General features: G+C 41.4%; 1 protein-coding gene across 1 annotated transcript in view; it reads left to right on the top strand.

Moving 5' to 3' along the window:
* pex14 (peroxisomal biogenesis factor 14) overlaps positions 1-16,935 on the top strand; it is a 45,286-nt gene extending 28,351 nt beyond the window's left edge. Inside the window, exons 6-9 of the mRNA XM_086277554.1 lie at positions 1,762-1,864; positions 5,576-5,673; positions 11,079-11,170; positions 14,780-16,935. Coding sequence (XP_086133680.1) covers positions 1,762-1,864; positions 5,576-5,673; positions 11,079-11,170; positions 14,780-15,260 — 774 coding nt within the window. The 3' untranslated portion in view covers positions 15,261-16,935. The remainder of the gene's footprint in view (positions 1-1,761; positions 1,865-5,575; positions 5,674-11,078; positions 11,171-14,779) is intronic.
* Positions 16,936-18,031: the final 1,096 nt, after the last annotated feature.

Raw genomic sequence — 18,031 nt, 5'->3', positions numbered from 1 at the left:
TTACACGACCTCATTTTGTCTGTTTCATCACTGATTTATTTGTTTTAATGTGACCAATTGTTGTGCTGTTAATATGCCACATCCTGACATCTGTCTGCACTGCCTCTCCCTTATATCACATTAAAATTGGTTAGCGTTAGTTTATGATGAACTACGGTGCTAGAATAGAAGACGCCTCTGCACTATGTAACAGCACTTTGGTCTTGTTATTAAAGCTACCCTGCTTTACGTCAAAGCATGATGTCATCTGAGCACATTTTCTCCTCCCCTCAAATAGATATTTTTTTGCTTTAAAAACATCTGCTGACACCACACACAACTACTTTTTTCATTTATTTTTTTGACATTCTACAGTCTAAAAGTATTCACCGTTCTTTTTATTTTATTTTATTTTTTATCAGGCTTAGCAGCCCTTGAACAAGAGCTCAGGAGGCCCCTTGTCCCTGCTGACATTAATCCCATAGTAGTTGTTAGTAGTAGTCTGAGTGGCATGTGGAAGCCATTACTCTTGTTTTAAAGGAGGACAGGAGCTTTAGCAGTAGCTCTTGGACTAGGTGACAGCCCATTCTCCTTTGTGTATGGAGGAGAGAGAAGGGGAGCAGGTATCATGTATGTACATATTGCCCTGCTGACCATGTCAGATGCACTTGCTTTCCTTTAGTGCTGTTATGTCCTATTATTTCCTTTTTCATTACAGAGCTTTTCATAAAGCTGCACATGCACATTCACAGACTGTACCAGTCCACTGTTTCCCACATGCTGCAGTGTTGGCCAGCCACCGGTCACCTGGGAGGTGGGATTCCCTGGTGGGACGGCACAGGTTGCTGTCATGTCACTAGTGTAGCGCCAGTCGCACCATATGTCCAGGCTTGTGCCCATACTTTATTTATGTTATGGTGCACCTTGTAAACACCACACTCTCAGCAACCCACTTATTAATTACCTCGTGTTGACACCCATTTAATCTTTTTCTCTAAAAAGTGTTTATTACTTGCACTGGTGTGGCTGCCTGCCACCTGAGCTGGAGAGAAAACCCGGCAGAGAGCTGGAAACTGGCAGTTACTCAGCCTTAAGAGCAAATAAACAAACACAGATATACAGATAATTTTAAGGCAGTTCAGTGGTTCCCTAAATGTATGTGCGGACATTAGCTTTATATGAAACATACATGAAAAGGACTGAGCGAGATGCTCACAAACTGCTCGTCTGGGTAACCCTCTCACTGGGCAGCAAACATCCTCATTTGGCTGTCAGATATACATATCATTTGGTAGAGTTTTGTTTATTTAGTGGCAGAGATGATAAACAGAGTGACATTGTTTTTGGTTTTGGAAGACTATTTTCAGTGTTCACCACCATGTTTTTCCCTGTAGGCTGGTCTCTTGCTTTTACTGTCCTTTTCACAGTTTCATTCTTTTTATAATGTTGAAAATATGCTTTTGGGTTTGCAGCTTTTTGCTTAGAAAAGCAGCAGGTTTTTGACTTTTCTGCTCTATATTTAAAATGACTAATCTGTTATCACAGTTGTTAATTTTCTTACCCACTAATGGTTTCAATATGAACGTGTGTACACACCTATTTTATCATCCGCTCTAGAAATCTTTTCACCTAATCATGCACTTTAGACAGTGACGCACAAGTCCAATAAAACAATGCCATTGACCCTGGACTGCCACGTCTAGGTGGCCCTGTCTTTTCCTCATCTTTCTCCCCCTATCCACTAGAGAGAAGTGTAATATTGTGCCATGCTTTTAATTGCAGAAATACATCCTTCCCCTCATTATGGGAAGCCGAGAGGACAAGGAGCATCTGCAGAGGATGGAAAGCAACATTGCGGCAATGAGTGGCACGCTGACACAGACAGGTGAAGATTAATATCTTCATCACTTTCTCCCTCCTTAACATTTTCCCTCATTTATCTGTCGCCAAAATCGGGGGCCCTGCGCGTTTTTAACAAATGACGCCGCTGTCATTTCGCTTTAATTTGAAATTGCTTGTTTACTGTCAGGCTCGGGCTCAATTAATTACGTTTCGCTGAAAAGCTCTTAACCTCGGAATATTAATGAGGAGTTGGGAAATGACAACTTTTCTTCCACCCCACCCATCCCGTCTCACTCCCCCCTTCCATCCATCTCTCCCCCACCCTTCCGCCCTGCACCAACCTCACCCCCATCCAAACCTCCATCGCCACCATCATCATCATCCACCCTCTTCCCCATAGGTGGGCATAAAGTTCATTTTAATTTTGTGCGCGCGTGTATGTGTCTGTTTGTGTTTGTGTGCATGATGTGCACGAGTCGCAGTGGCACTGTGTGGCGTCTGGGCTCAGCGCTGGGCCTGGTGTGATTAAGTGCATGGTGACAGGTGCGGCTCCCATGTTGGACAGGTGAGGAATCTCAACCTGGCTGTCAGACGTGGAGGGAGAGAAAGAAGCGGGGAGAGAGATGCTTTCCGTGCTCTTCGTCAGTATAATTAAAAATCCAGGGAGGCGTAAATGAGAGAGGCACTCTGAGAAACTTTGGTCTCGTTAGCAGTAGTGTTAAACTAGAGTGTGTTTTTCACCGGAAAGCTACCAATCCCCATTTCAGACAGGTGGCTCTGGCACACCGTATTGTTTGTTTTGTGTTAATGATAATAATTAAAAGGCATTTTATTTCCAAGGTGCCTTTTCAGATTCTTTAAATTAAACCAAATGTTCCGGAGTTCTAAAACATGCAAGGTTATAGGGTATTAAATGAAACATTAATGCCACTTCTTAAAAGAAAGTCGCACTGTTTAGGTAAGCTTTGTCTCAAATGTTATTTGGTAGGCCTTAATGAATTTTTTAAAATTCATATTTCATTTGTAAAACAGGTGTAAACCTTATATTATTAATCTATTAGTAAATTGTTTACGTCTCTCACTTGTTTTTCAGGCTCTATAGTGAGAGACCTGTGTTTATGTAGATTTTTTTTTTTAGCCTGAGAGACAAAGAGGGGCTGAACTTGATTATAAATACGATCTGATTATTTTAAATACAGACATCCTTTGTTTGATTTTCCCGTCATCTCCAAATGAAAACAAATCGAGAATCTGAGTTTATGGCTTCTGTCACGGACCAACGTAGTGCAGATGAAAATATGGCTGTTATCATTTTATCCAGTCACACCCATGCTATTGTTTTCTGGCTGGCAAAGGTAGGTGGAGGGCTGCAATTGTGTAGGATCGCGTGCAAGGTGTGCCGCCCTGAATCTGATTAACAAATATATGTTCTTTTATGGTCATTTTCTCCCAACTATGCAAACACATTTCCTCTGGCTACTTCACTGCCCATTCTTGCTCTACTTATCACTGATTGGAGATTTGCCAACTTGCAAACCCTGTTTTGTTTGCTACCAAAGACAGGATTTCTCAGTAAAAGTTTTTTTTTTCCCCTCTCCCAGTGTGAAGGTGAGACTCTAAAGGGAGAGAAAAAAAACACAGGTCTTTTCTTCAGTCAATAGAGGGAACTAATTTGCTATGACTGCAGTAGCCACACTGCTATTGTAGTTAATGACTGTTGTAGTTAACAGTTGGGGAGAGGGGTTGCAATTACACTGAGAGTTTTCTCCCCCTGCTTTCTCTTTGTCTTCCTCTCCCTCTCGCTCCTCTCTGCACTGAGTAATAGCGACCGACTGCCTCGCCGCTGCCAATTGCTCGAACCTCCTTTTGTTAAAGTTCATGTGTTTCTCTAGTGCCAGGCGCAATGAGGTGATGTATCCTTTTGAATGGGGACTACATTAGTCTCTCTCGCCAGCCTCAGCTCAAGAGTAAGGGCCTTGACTCCCATTATGATTTGCCTACAACTTCACACAGACAATTAATGAATGGATCTTGGAACTACTTCAGCGCGCCCAGGCTGTAATGGAATTGTGCGGCTGTTTGGGCACTCTTTGTTGGTGGGAGCCATATTGGTGACCAGCTGGCCATTAAAGACAGAGACAGGCCTGGACATATGTAGTGTACATTATATTGAGGTATTTACTGAATAATTTACTGAATGCACAATGTGCATCCCTCTCACAGCAGCTGCAAGCACCACACATCATCTTGCCTCTGATTCTCTCTAACACAAATGCATGCACACACGCACACATCGCAGCTACAGCCTCCTTCTGATTCATGCCTGGCCAAAGTCATTGACTTTATTAATATTCCTGGCTTCATATCTGTGATAACTGGGAATACGAGTCTAAGCCGTACAAAAGAGTCAACTTTCTGGAGAGACATTAAAAAGAGTTTAGCTGCGGACGGCTGAAAATGCAGTGGCGTTGGTAATTCGGGAGGCGCAGCATTACAGGCTGGCAGAGTGACCCACACATCTGGATAAGCTGTTTTGTGGTAAGGTGGAATCGCAGACTAATAGGGCAGCTCTCGGTTTAAAGTGCACACCCCGTCATAGTAACACCTTTTTAAGCACGGGTTGCCATACCATTTAATTTTATTGCCGTCTTTAGAAAGGTTGGTCGCACTCTGGATTACAAAACTCACTGAAAAACTGAAACTGTTTGCACAAAAGTCTCCAGCCCCAACCGGCAGTCCTGCTCGAACTCGTATTCTGTAGAAAGCTTGAAAAGATCAAACGTTTAAGCACCCCACCTATATTGATACAACTCCACCCATTTAAACACAGGTGTCACTGCAAGATATTAGTGTCTTTGAAAGATCAAATATTTTGTCTGTGCTGGTTTTTCAAAAGAAGCCCAGCTCCAAAGCTAGGCGCTCTGTCTTTTGTCCTGGCCTGGGTTAATGTGAGAGCAGGGGTTCTTTACATCCCGTCCAGCCGGCTGCAGCACAGGCTTTTAACCATTGGCCTGACAACCTCAGCAGTGGACCGCCACAATATCTGTTGATGTTAATCCTATTAGGCTTGATTTAACACTTTACACGCCCATGATTTATATGAATGTTTATTGGTTTTCTGTAATATAATCAGCTCGGGGAAACTTAATGCATTGTTTGGTAATACACGCGTGACTGGAAGCAGGGGCAACAAACTGTGCCTGGTGTTATTTGAAATCATACACCTTCCTCCAACACCAACACTTGAACTAATTCAATCTTCAAAGTCAATGGAAAAAGAACAATATTTATTAGGATTAGGGGGGACATTTTGTCTGGCAGCCTCCTCCCAAATGAGAGCCTTGTTTTTTTCCTTTGTTGATCGTTTGAGGATTTAAAGATGCATTAGAAGGCAGTGTCTGGGTGGATAATGGAAGGTTAGAGACTGTTATTTGATTTAAGTTCAGACACTAGAGATTAATACCTCCATCCTATGTGCCCCCTCCTTCCCACTATCTACCCCCGACGCCTCGGACCAAAAAGCTGCGACTAAAGTTACCCGGTATTAGCTTTGATTACAATTCTCAGAGGGCCGCTTTGATCAGTGACTCGAGTCTCATCGGTTCTGTCATTGTGGAAAGAAAACAGTTGTTTTGTATCAATTAAATAACTTCATCATAAAACATAAAGCTGCGCGTCTTTTTTTTCTTTCTTTCTTTTTTAAAAGACTAACTTGAATCACTTTGTCATCTCTTACTCTGCTTGTTCTTCACAGTCAGCCAGCTGCAGCAGACCCTGCTCTCTATCCAGGAGGTGCTGGTCCAGCAGCAGCAGAAAATCCAGGACCTCTCCCAGGAACTAGCTGCATCACAGGTGGGTAGCAGTTTATCAGGAACTCTGTATTCTTCACTTGACAGCCCCAGCAATTTGTTAGAAGACCACCAATACTGAGGTAGAAATCTGGCGTTGTACCTGATAGCGTCGTGTTCCTCTTTTGCCGGTTTTACTGGTCAGCTTTTAGAACACGTACTACATAAAGCTGTGGCCAGTTTAGAATTAAACTAAGTTAAATCTTAATCTGTCCATTCATTAAAGCATGAAAGTTTTTATTCATTACATGTTTATTGTGGACTAACATCGGTGTAATGAAACAACTTTGCGGTGCTGACAGTAAGCGAGGCCACGCTGCAGTTTGGACACCTTTTTAAAGGTCCGTTATTTTGTGATTGATGTTTTTGAGGAAAGCTAGACGGGCAGTAACTTTGGAATTGCAGAAGAGCTCGGTAAACGTGAGGTTGCAGCTCAAAATCTCCAGATTGATGAGGAGAGGGAGGAGGTTTTCTCGAGGCCTCTGTGTACTAAAATCTTTGAGTCATAACTACCCAAGACAGACAGCCTTATTATACTGTATATCATCAGAACACAAGCTACAAAAAAATAAGGTGCAGCTCATCATGGGACCATAATCTTTAACCATATCGTTCCTCTTTGCCTTGATTTTTATAGTCGCTGTCCATAATCTCCTCAGAATTGTAAGTGTTTAGGAGAATCGGACTGAGTGATTGTTCTAAAACTTATGTGCAGGGATGAAATGTTGCTTGCTTTTTATAACGGCGCTCATAAATTGCTTTATGATCTCTGGGCTCTAAAAATTGCCTTGGAAGAGACAATCTTAGACAATGTTTTATGTCCACAGCTTGTTAAGCACATGGGTGTGTAACTGAAGCATCTGGATATGGCAGGAAAACATATGTGGACACATCTGCTTCGGCACAAACAAGGAGGAAAAATATGGATAACTTCCCTGGACGGGGTTCATCAAAAACTGAAGACTCAGAGCTCTTTTTTTGTTCTTTCAGGATCTGAGCTGCACATTGTCTCTGTGTAGCGTAGAACGAACACATTGATGGACTAAATCAGCATGTATGATGGGACCTGTGATCTGATTTGATCCCACGCTGAGCTGAAACAGAACTATCTAAGATAGCGTACAGGAGGCCCCGTTTAAACAATGAGTTTCTTCCGGCACAAAGCAGTGTTATTTATTTTATTTATCTCTAAATCACAGATTGGATTAAAAAGTGTCCCCTTCATTTGCTATGAGTGCCTTGTTGGACAGCAGTAGTGTATAAAAAGTATATTTCCCATCAAAACACCCATTAAACAAATCATAAACTCTGCTTTATAGTTATAGTGTTGATCTTAAATTTTCCCTGCGAGTCGGCACGAGGCCCCTCTGTTGTCTCAGGCCGCGGGGGGAAATTGGAAAATTGTTTTCAGGTCCGGCATTTTTGATGAGAAACACATGTTGGAGCTGGGGAGCTACTTATCATTCACCGTTTGTGGCTTTCAGGGTTTGCTTCACCACACTGCTCAAAGCGCGCCACGCTTAGCAATTATACCTCTCAACGCGGAAATGTGCCTTTAACCCAAAACACATGGAGACTTCTGTTTCCTCAGCTGCTAAGTAAACATTTCTCGTAGTCTGAAACCGCTCAATTGCGGAGCGCGTCTACTGTCCCTAAACTGGGGACCTCATTATGGAAGTGAGTTTAAATACTCTCGCACACACACACACACAACATAGGCTGATTCTGCACATTTCCAGGCTTGAAAGCCTGGGACAGTTTCCCTCTTTTTCACTTTTCTCTCCGTTAAAATGATCCTGTAAAGACATGCTGTTCTATTCTACTTCTGCTGTTAAGCATAGATTTGCCTCAGGATGATTCATCCCTGATGTTAAACAGCCAAGTCTATTTCTGCTCTATTATCATTACAAATCTGCCTGTTAACTGTGTTTGCCCTGCTGTCTCAACTCACTGATGGCTCTCTTTATTAGTGGATACTACATAGAAGATTAGAAACCGTCTCTTTGGCTTGCGTAAGACGAACTGCCAGTAGGAAAGTGCATAAATAGAGTGAAATCAATTGCACTGTACCAGTGTTTCCACTCAAAAACACTCCTCTGGGGAGTTCCTTTTGAAGCTAATTCCATCATAAATATACATGTGTTACAAGAAAACACACTGTCTGCCGGCGGAATAACTGTGAATTAATTTGCCTTCAGACACTCTTAAACAAGGCTTGTTAAAGATCTTATCTTGTTGCTAATGGTCCACAGGCATTTATCTTCATTTAGCCAGATGCGCTGCCATCCTTGGGTGCTGCTAGATTTGGTCTTTTTTTTTTCTTTGCTTGTAATATATATTTTTCTTTTTTCCCCCTCTTTTTCCTGAAGCACTTAGTTAACCAGCAGACCCCATCACACGCACGCATCCACCCGAGACACATTAGTTACACGGCTTTTAAACCAGTTAGAGGAAATCTTTACTTTGAGCAGTATTTACACAGTAAAAGAAACCGCATCCATCCAGCACAGAGGCGGTTGATAATTTAATAGGTGGCACCTCCCTGCTAGATTGACTTTGCGTTATTTGGGTTTTGGTTGCTGGGTTTATTTGTTTTTTGGTTGTTTGTTTTTATGCTCTTTGCGATTTAAAGAGCCAAGTGGAGAATTATGTTCTCCAGTCCTTAGGCCACACAGAGCCCTGCACCTGTACACCAGGAAGTGCAGTAAAAGTCAAACATGAGGGGGGAGGGGATGCACAGGCATAGCTCTGAAGATTTGTTTTAGCATACAAAGCAAAACTCTAGAAATGGAGCTCTGAATACAAGGCTATGGTAGTAGTTTAGCAAATCATGTATTTGTGTTGATGAAGTGAACTGAAAAAAAATTAAAATATGAATTATTTACCTAGAGGTATCCAATCCATGTCCCCATACTAGGAACCAAAATCTACTTTTGGATGCATCTCTTTATAGTGACAGAGGAGTCAGTATCCGAATCTCAAAATATATATGTAAATATGGTATATAAGTGTATACAGTTCAAAACAAAACACAAGGACGCATGCATTTGCATAAGAAAAGCATTTCAACAAAAGCAACATATATCAAAGTACATTTAAAAATGAATAACATAGGCAAAAAAACCCACGGCTGCCGTGGTGTATAATAGCGCACAGGTCGGATTCTGCACTGTAATGGCTGGAAAGAGCTGGAAGTGTCTCTTAAAAGATGCTTTTGTAATCAAAGCTGCTGAGAAATTGCAGCGGTTAAATATTTTGATCAGCAGTTTGTTAAAACATCACAACTGACACAGTCGTGCGGTCTATTGGACATGTGTCAGCACTTCAGGTGGGGCTTTTAAAGCGAGGCGTACTTCAATTCTCTGCAGTCACTGATACCCCCACCACTCAGCCTCCATCCAAACACCCAGTGCACTTAACACACGATTCTTACACAATGTGTGTGTGTGTGTATATATATATATACTGACATAATGTATCTCAGAGCTGAAATCCAGCCCTGGCCCAACATTTAATTAGGTTTCTTCAGACTTAATAAGACATATGTCAGAGTTAGTGTTGTGTGACAAGCCTTGATGTGAGATATTATATGGCGCTGCTCTGTAGATAATGCATATTATGTATGTAGCTGGTGGTTAACAAGTCTGCTCTAAAGCCTTCTTTTCTAATGTTATGTGACATAAGTATATAGAAATCATTACAATTCACTTATTCGGAGTAATCGGCCCTTTTTCTTCAGTTGATTCTGCGCCTTGGAAATCTTTTAGCTCAGCCTACACAGCAATTAATTTTTTTCCCATCATAAAATGAGAGAGAAGCAGAATTCAGCCTTATTATACGGGTGCCTTGGGGAGGCGAGGGATTAAGATGGTTCTAATGAGGTGACGGCTGTAATAAGAGTGTCTTCAGCAGGCCTCCAATGCACCACCTCTAAAACACGACTCCTTATCAGCAAGGTTTAGGAGCGATAAGAGCCCCCCCCCCCCCCCCCCCCCCCCCAAAAAAACCCCTCTTTCCCACTCGCCTCCTTTTCTGTCTCCCTTCACTTCTCCTCCTCTGCCTCCTTCCATCCACTGTAAATGAGTCTGATCCCTTTCAGATGTGATTCAATTAATTTCTCTTAGATTTAATTACAAGCGAAAGAGTCCAAGTTATCCCTCTCCCCTCGATAGGGGGTCCACGCTTCCTAACAAGCTTCCTCTGGTGAGTCAGGAGAGTCTTAATTACAGTTTTTACTTTTCTTTTATCCCACTTTTTCCCTTGTCTGCTCCTTCTACTCCCTCTGGTCTTGCCAGTTTATCCTCACGCATGTTTGTATTTTGTGTGCAGGACTAGACTAAGAATGGTTAGCAGTTATCTACTTAACACCTTGCAAAACATTTTCATGGTTAGATAATCGAGTCTCGCCGCAGGCTACGTACATCTGTGCGCAGTTCTTCCAAAGAATGACATTTCCTTTTCAGGTAGCTTTATTTGAATAGTTTTGAAGGGCAGTGTAAAAATTTATGGACTTCTGTGTAACAAATGTTTTTGTTTTGTTTTCCCGCTCCTGCCTTGTAAATCATTATTTGATGCCTTCTGAAGACTCACTTTTTTTCCTTTTTTCTTTTTTTTTAACATGCATAACCCACTGAAAACATCGGTTTCAGGTGCAAGCAGGCAGGGCCTGCAGGTTCTTCCTCATTTCCATGTTTGTTGTTCAGTTAGTAGTTTTATCATTCCAGGCCTTTATCAAAACTCCCTATTTTACAGCTGTCTCAGTCAAAGTCCAGCTTGTTCCTTAAAAAAAATTGCTGCAGAGACAGATTTTCAGCAGCAATTTGCCATTCAAATACTTTTCCATTATACCCTTTAACATTTCATGCTGCACCAATGCCCGTGTATGGCTACACACGCCTTTGATAAAAGACAAAAAGGACAAAACAAACTGCTAAGCTTTGGTCTGCCTCCATGAATGTGGCTATTGTTCAAGATAGTCATTATCCAAAACACAACACACTGGCCTAATCTTTTCTAGATAGTATGGAAAATTATGTAAAAACAGCATGATTCACACTCACTGGACTTTCTGACGCCATAAAGGTGGATACAGTGAGATTGTTTGTCCTTTTTTGTCATCGCCGGCAGTAGGCAGTTGTGAGGTTGTTATGGTGACGGATGACCTGACTACACACAAACATGTGGCTTTTAGCATTTGCATCTACCATGTTTGTTTACCAGCCGGCCTTTTTTTTTTTTTTTTTTTTTTTTTTTTTTAAAGAACCTTTTTTATTAACTCATATCGTTGAAATCAATCATAGAGGAGCTGTTGAAAGTCCTACAGAAAGCTCAATTGTGCTGAAACCCTGAACAGTGCTCGTGTGTGTGTTTTTGACAGTTGTGCGTGTTTCACTTGTATTTTTCCTACAGGCCTCGTCCTCAACGAGCCGCATCCTGGACAGCCAAACAGTAGGAGAGCTGAAGGCTGAGATCATCTCTTTGAAGGGCTTACTGCTCAGCAGGTAACAAAGTTATCCCGACCCCTGTCACATGAAACAGGCCAGGTGTGCGCGTGTGTGTGTGTGCATTGAAAGGCTTAGGACTTGGTGTTTTTTTGCACATTTGAGTTCCTTAATGCAGTCCATTTGAACTGTGTGACAGTGTAAAACTGGGACAAAGCACCATCAGCATGATATGCAATTTGATTCATAAAACAACTCATTTGTTAGCATGTGGTAGCTCTTATTCAGATGTGATTTTTGACAGCACTAGGGGTGGGTTTTGATGATCGATTTATCGATTAAAATCGATTCTGGCTCAGATAACGTGATATCGATTCATTAAAATCCTGAATCGATTTTTTAATATAAATTTATTTTTCCCTAAATGCCAGAATCTCAGGTGAAACCTCACAAAATTTCAACAACCACCAAACAGCTAAAACAGTGAATAAGAGCAGGAACACGGATTCTGCACATAAATGTAAACACAAAGCTCGGACCCACCGACGGATCAGAATCAGTGAGATGTCGCCTTTCTCACGGTTGGGGCTGAAAGCCGACAGCTCGCTGATTCTGATGTTTCGGCGGGTCCGCGCTTTGTGTTTACGCCCTTTTTGCGCTGATTCTAAAGCTGTTAGTTTGATCTCTCTCCAAACAATATTGACCGAACCAGCAGCAAAAGAAGATCCAAACTACGCTTCACATAAACATCGTCATGGATTCCCTCTGACTTTTGCTGTTTTGCTTCCAACATGATAAAATCACACGTCATGCACAGCTCTCTCTCTCTTGCTCTCTCTGTACTTCAAGAACAGTTTCCTGTCTAAAAATCTGTTTTCTGTATTATTCGCTTGCTTGTTACGCTCAAATCTACCGTTATTTGCAGCGCTGTCGGCCGCTGTTTTTTTTCCCTTTTACTTACTTCCAAAAAGAAAACCTAATTTCTGCTGTTCAATGGGCTACTGAACAAATTGAAACTTTTTAAAATTATGCAAAATGCAAAACGCCGTGTCTCTACTAAAACCGCTGTAACTTCAGAGGTAATGTTCATATGTTGATTAATGGTTTTCTTTCGTTTTTGATGTACTGCAGAGTATTTTTATAAAATCCCAGGCCAGGAAAATCACCTTCATGTTTTTCTGTGTTTTATCTTCAGCTACTTTGACACAAAGGCTTCTGCTGTGATGCTCACACCTTTTATAAAGTCTTGCGAGTGTCAGCTTCCTTTTTATAGATACAAAAATATGTAAATGTACTGATCTTAATTAGAATATTTCTGACTGTCTGAGGCAAAATTTCCCAGATACAAATCGAATTGAATCGAATCGTTTCGGGACCTTGTGAATCGGAATCGAATCGATTCTAGAAATCAGTGACGATACCCAGCCCTAGATGGCGTCTTTTACACCACACATTAAATCAAATTTAAACTGCCTATCCAACACCTTAAGTTTACACCTGCACCTGGTTATTTCATTTCATTGAAACTTGTTTTGGTTTGTGTAGAGTTAATAGAAGCTACTGACACATTATAATATATATTTTTAAATGTGTATTTCTAATGCAACACCTAGCAGCAATTGTATCATATTTGCAGATGTTGTACATTAACTTTGAGCGTGACAGTTATTTGGTGACTATTAAACATACCTTGACAAATTTACATTCAGTGAACAGTGATCTGTTGTCATCACATCACTAAAGCCTGTTTGCTGAGTAAGGCTGTGAGATACGGTTGTTAATGTTAGTGGACCGAAACTCAAAGTCCATATTTTGTCCCTGGAGGTCTGAGTTTACACTCTCAGAAAGCGTGCAACTATAAAGCTCTTTTGCAATCATTGCACACTCATCAAAAGCTCTTACCAAAACTAAAATTTTAACACCTTTTTAATTTTAAAACCTGCCTGGTGTAAATTTAGCTGATATCTACTACAAGTTTGTCACGTTGAGCAGCAGTTGACTGCTCCCAAACGCTGCTGCACATTTGGGATACATGCAAGATCTGTGTTTCTATGCCAGAACAACACGCCAGGCGTGCTCCCCCAGACACTTCATGACCTTGTATTAGACCCCTGACAGACTGACCCTAGGGGATGATTTCACAGTTCAGTGACAGAAAAACTGGAGAGCCTGCTTCAAGGTGGCGTTCTAACCTGATGGGCTTGTGCAGTATTTTTTTTGTTTGTTTTCTTTAAGACAAAAAATTGGAACTCACACCTTTGTTCTAAACTACTTTAGATTACCTGAAGGTTTGTGTACTAATACATAAGAAAACAAGAGAACACACGATAATCACATCAGTCTTTATTATAACATTTTGTGTCTTGGGTGGGCCAGTTAACATACATCAGGCATCAACTGGTGTTAGTAACAAAGGTGACCATTAATATACTCCAGTTGATCTGATGCAGCTTCATAAAAAAAATCATATTCATTTTTTACAAAGTAAATAAGATTGTAAAAACTGAGAAAATCTCCTAATCCAGATGGAACCCGACTTTTTAGGCCAACATTTATACTGATACAGAGTAAAACCATTCTGATAATATCGATACGATGGCTCATATTGCTTTTTTGTGAAAAGAGTTGATGATTATAATGCTTTAGCAAGGTCATTTGAAAACTAGTCGGCTACCAGTACTGAGAGGATGTTGCTTCACTCTGCAGCGCAGTCTTGTCAGCTGTGATGTCACTCTGCTGCATTCAGCACTGACAGCATTATAAACAATAGACTTGGAGCTACTCTGTTGGACAGACTGTGCAATGCTATAAACTTTGAAAATTACTTAACTGCAAAGTCTAGATGTACCTATAGTGTGATGGTTAATAATAAAAAAATGTGCAAGGCCTTTTCTGTGAGCGTGGTGATAGACGTCCCCTCTTTCTTTTCAGCTTTGTTCCGCAATCTAGTCAGCCGCAGCCCAGCTCAGTCAGGCCCATTAGCATGCATGATTATGTATTAGTGTCTATAATGAAGCCTGAAGTAAGAGTGTACATCAGAAAACCTGCGAGGACGAAAATTGCCTCAGTACTGTGTAGTTGAGCTTGTTTTCTTCCCCTCATACATTCTAATCAGTAATAATCCCTTTGTCATTTGCTTTCTTGACTTCATCCTGACTGTCACAATGAGTTTTCTGGCAAAGGATTGAATTACAAAATAAAGGCTCCGTATCACCATCTGTCTCCAAACTTGTTCCTTTCCTGTTCAAATGATCCAAAACGTCTCCAAACTGTTTTTTTAAGCACCAAGAAGTGCTGAAACCCATTCAACATTGTCTTTTTGATCTTAAAAGCTGCAGTGGGTGTAATTAAAAAATCTTAGAGCATCTTTACCAGGTGTGATGAACATCTGGCTGTTTCGGGGGGAAGAGAAAAAAACATTTTCTCTGTTGTAATTATGAGAATTACATAGGGTGGTTAGTGTGCGGCTGCATGCTAAAATGCAAAAAAGTGTTGAGACGTGAGCTTGGTTGGAAAGTTATACATGGTTTTGTGGTCATATTATGTCCAAATATGGTTGTTTACATCGTGGGAAAGCTCTTTTCACGTCTTTTGATCACAGCGAGGTTTGTGATGAAGTTGCAATCAGGCCTAATTCTGTTCAACACTGTTGTCTGTCACCCTTTACAGGAAACAGTTCCCCTCCACTCCCTCTGTTCCTAAGATCCCCTCATGGCAGATCCCCCTGAAGCCACCTGCAGCATCTAGCACACCGTCCATTAGCCACACCAACAGCAGCAGTGACATCTCCCCTCTCAGCAACGAGTCCACCACCTCCTCCCCCGTCAAAAATGGACTCCACAGCCCCCAGGATGCACTGGGAGGGCCCGATGGAGCCCATGGTATCAATGGAGATATTTGCACCGTGGGCCTGGGCACAGCGCTGCCCCTCGACCAGGTTCGCATGGAGGTGCAGGGAGAGGAGGAGAGGAAAGATGAAGATGAAGATGATGTCAGCCATGTAGAAGAAGAAGAAGAAGAAGAGGAGGAGGAGGAGGGTGGTCTAAGCATGCAGACAGAGGACCGGCGAGGTGGGGACGGACAGATTAATGAACAGGTAGACAAACTGAGGCGGCCCGAAGGTGCCAGCAACGAGAGCGAAGTCGATTAGACCAACATAAGAGTACAAAAACACTTCAGAAGACCACCTCTCGTCCCTGCTGATAGCTTTGTTTCTCGCTGCTCTCACATACAGGTTTTTCTTGCTTTCTTTCTTTTTTTTGTGAGTTTCCACTTGCTTTTGTCACATCATAACGTTGAGCAGAAGGAGGAGTAGGAGTGCAAGTATAAGAAGAGCCAGACCTGTGTGATGACACACAGGTTACCACATTTTACTTTTCTTCAAACTAAATGACTGTATCCCGAGCCAAGCACTATGTTGTGATGTTTCTTTGAAAGGACAAGTGACAAGCAGCAGTCAAATCAGAATGACTTTTATCAGCCTTTGTGCAGTACTAACCATGTGTGACTTACTGCCTTTAATTTCCATGATTTGATCAGATAATCCTCAGCTTTGCCTCGGTGTCCTTGTGATTGTACTAAGACTCAGACCAAAGAGGCAGCGCCGCACACAATATGTCTGCTGTACAGCGCATCTGCGGGTCAGGAATCATAAGGTGATGCTTGAGTCTCGGTGTTACCGTGAGGTTCCAGTGGAGCATTAGCAGAGTTTGTCTCACTGTTGATGGGAATAGGAGAGGACAAGCTCTTCCAGGGCCGGAGCTTTTAGCCTCTTTTATGTGTCCTTTCGCATTGGTGTCAGTCTGTCAATAATTTACAAGGCCAGCAGGGTGGCATTTGGGTGAAATAAAACCCCTGAAATTCGAGATTAGAATGTGATGACGGGCTTTGTTCCATGCCGGTGTCAGAGTGCTCATACGCTCAAAGGAGGGGAAGATAAATGTTTTTTTTCTCTCTCCCTCTCTCTCTCTCCCCCCACTTTCGTTTTTCACTGTGGGCTGAATTGTGCATCTTTGCGAGCCGTGTTTGCGGGAGAAAAACCGAAGGCTGTCTGCTGAGCTGTATCTGTGTCTCCAGCAGGGCCGCTGATTTGGTTTGTGAAGTATGTTAATAATCAAATGATCAACAAATAACAGATGTATTAGTTCATGCAGCTTGAAATGTCAAGGAGGCTAAAAGCGGAAATCTAATACAGAAAGCCCAGTTGCATTGTATTATTTTCTGTGACAAACCCTCCGGTCCAAATTATGTAGGGCCTCCTACAGTGAGTAATCTTTACAGAAAACGGCACCAATATTTTGTAATTAAGCTGCAGTAAGACAACGAGCGCTGCCACAGATGGAAGTTGCAGAACTCGTATCACTTTTTCTTTCTCAGTGTGGAGGTGGATGGGGGAAGTAAAAGAAAATTGCCCCATGATTGAAAAGGAAAGTAATAAATGAATACTTGACTTATTGAATTACTCACTCCGTCTCTAGCTAACAAGAAGAGTCCATGAGTGAGAAGAAGGGATATCAGCTTGTGCCATTTCCACTTCCAACACATGGCCTCCATTGGGACACAGAAAAGGTGGAGGGGACACTGCACATTTCTGAGATCCTGTCCTGGCCTGCAGATTGTATGTTTAGTGATTTGAATTGACATTAAGCTTAACCTTAACAGGAAACATTGCAGTTAAGGTTGTTTTGTTTTGTTTCCTTTTGTGTGTACGTGTACTCAGTATGCCTCAGAACCACTGTAGTTTCAGTGACGGGTCCTTTCCCTGTAACTTACTGAATAAACACTGTCTTCACTGCAGTTCTAACTGTAATAAATTTGATTTATCTCAACAAGAATCTCCTATATTTATTTTAAAACCATCAGTGCACGCAGAACACACTTCGCTGCACTTTAGTATTAAAAAGCAACTGTACAATTATAGATTATACTTATTGCAAAATTGTTATCAAGCTCAAGTTACACAGAACTTGCCCTTTAGGTCTTCAATTTTTGCTGCTTTTAATAGTCTGGGAGATTAAATGGATTAATATGTTCAGTTGCAGATCAGGTAGCAATTATTTTTGTATGTTTTTCTTATATCCATGATTTTTTTTCTGTTTGATTTGAAATATTTTGAGACTTTTAGCCACACCAGAATCTCTGTATATCAGTTTTTTAGACTTTCTTTTTTTTCTTTTGGGGTGTGGTTTCCTTTCATAACCAGCTGTAATCTGTTTGTAACTCCAGCACCAGTCAAGCATGTATACTGTAAGTACATATTCCTCTACTCTAGTTAATTTTCAGAAAGCATGACATAGCAGGGACTTTTTTTTTCAGCTTTCTCTCCAGAAATGAGTGGACGCGGCTATACATTAAATAGGTGAAGGTTTGTTTATTTCTACAGATGAGTCATTAGTGCCTTTCCTATGGTTTTCAGTATTGTGTGCCCTGGTTTATTACTCAGTTTTCAATTCAGTGAATATGACACTTTTATTTTGCTATCATTTTTTAGTCAAAAACTTTATTTACTTACTTACCAAACACACAGCCAATAAATATAAAAAGCAGAAAATCCTTTAACTTATTATACACATTGTAAAAACAAACAGCAAAGCACTCCAACCACCTATATTGATACTTGCCCAATCTCGTTGACATCAAACGGTGCAGAAAAGTTCAGAGCCCAGTTCAGAGGGGTCGATTGAGTTCACCACCACTACTGGCCAAAACCAGCCCTCCATTGTGGGTGGTATGGCATGTCCCCCCACCTGGAGGTCAAGGGTTTCAGAATCCCCTTTCTAACAATATAAACTAATATTGCAACCAGTTTGGCAATATATTGATAACAGTAAATTTTGATTATTCTTAATGGTCTGGGTGTTCTACAAAAAGTCTAATTTCCTTTTTCCGAGACTAGGCTGTATGTGAAAGATGGAAAAACCC

This window comes from Aulonocara sp. 'chitande type north' Nkhata Bay, linkage group LG20 (genome assembly GCF_057382095.1).
Source record: "Aulonocara sp. 'chitande type north' Nkhata Bay isolate Kocher_YH1m ecotype deep benthic linkage group LG20, A_spYH_male_GT1.1, whole genome shotgun sequence".
Classification (NCBI taxonomy): Eukaryota; Metazoa; Chordata; class Actinopteri; order Cichliformes; family Cichlidae; genus Aulonocara; species Aulonocara sp. 'chitande type north' Nkhata Bay.
Note: the sequence above shows the minus strand (reverse complement) of the source record. Positions and strands in the feature narration are given on the sequence as shown.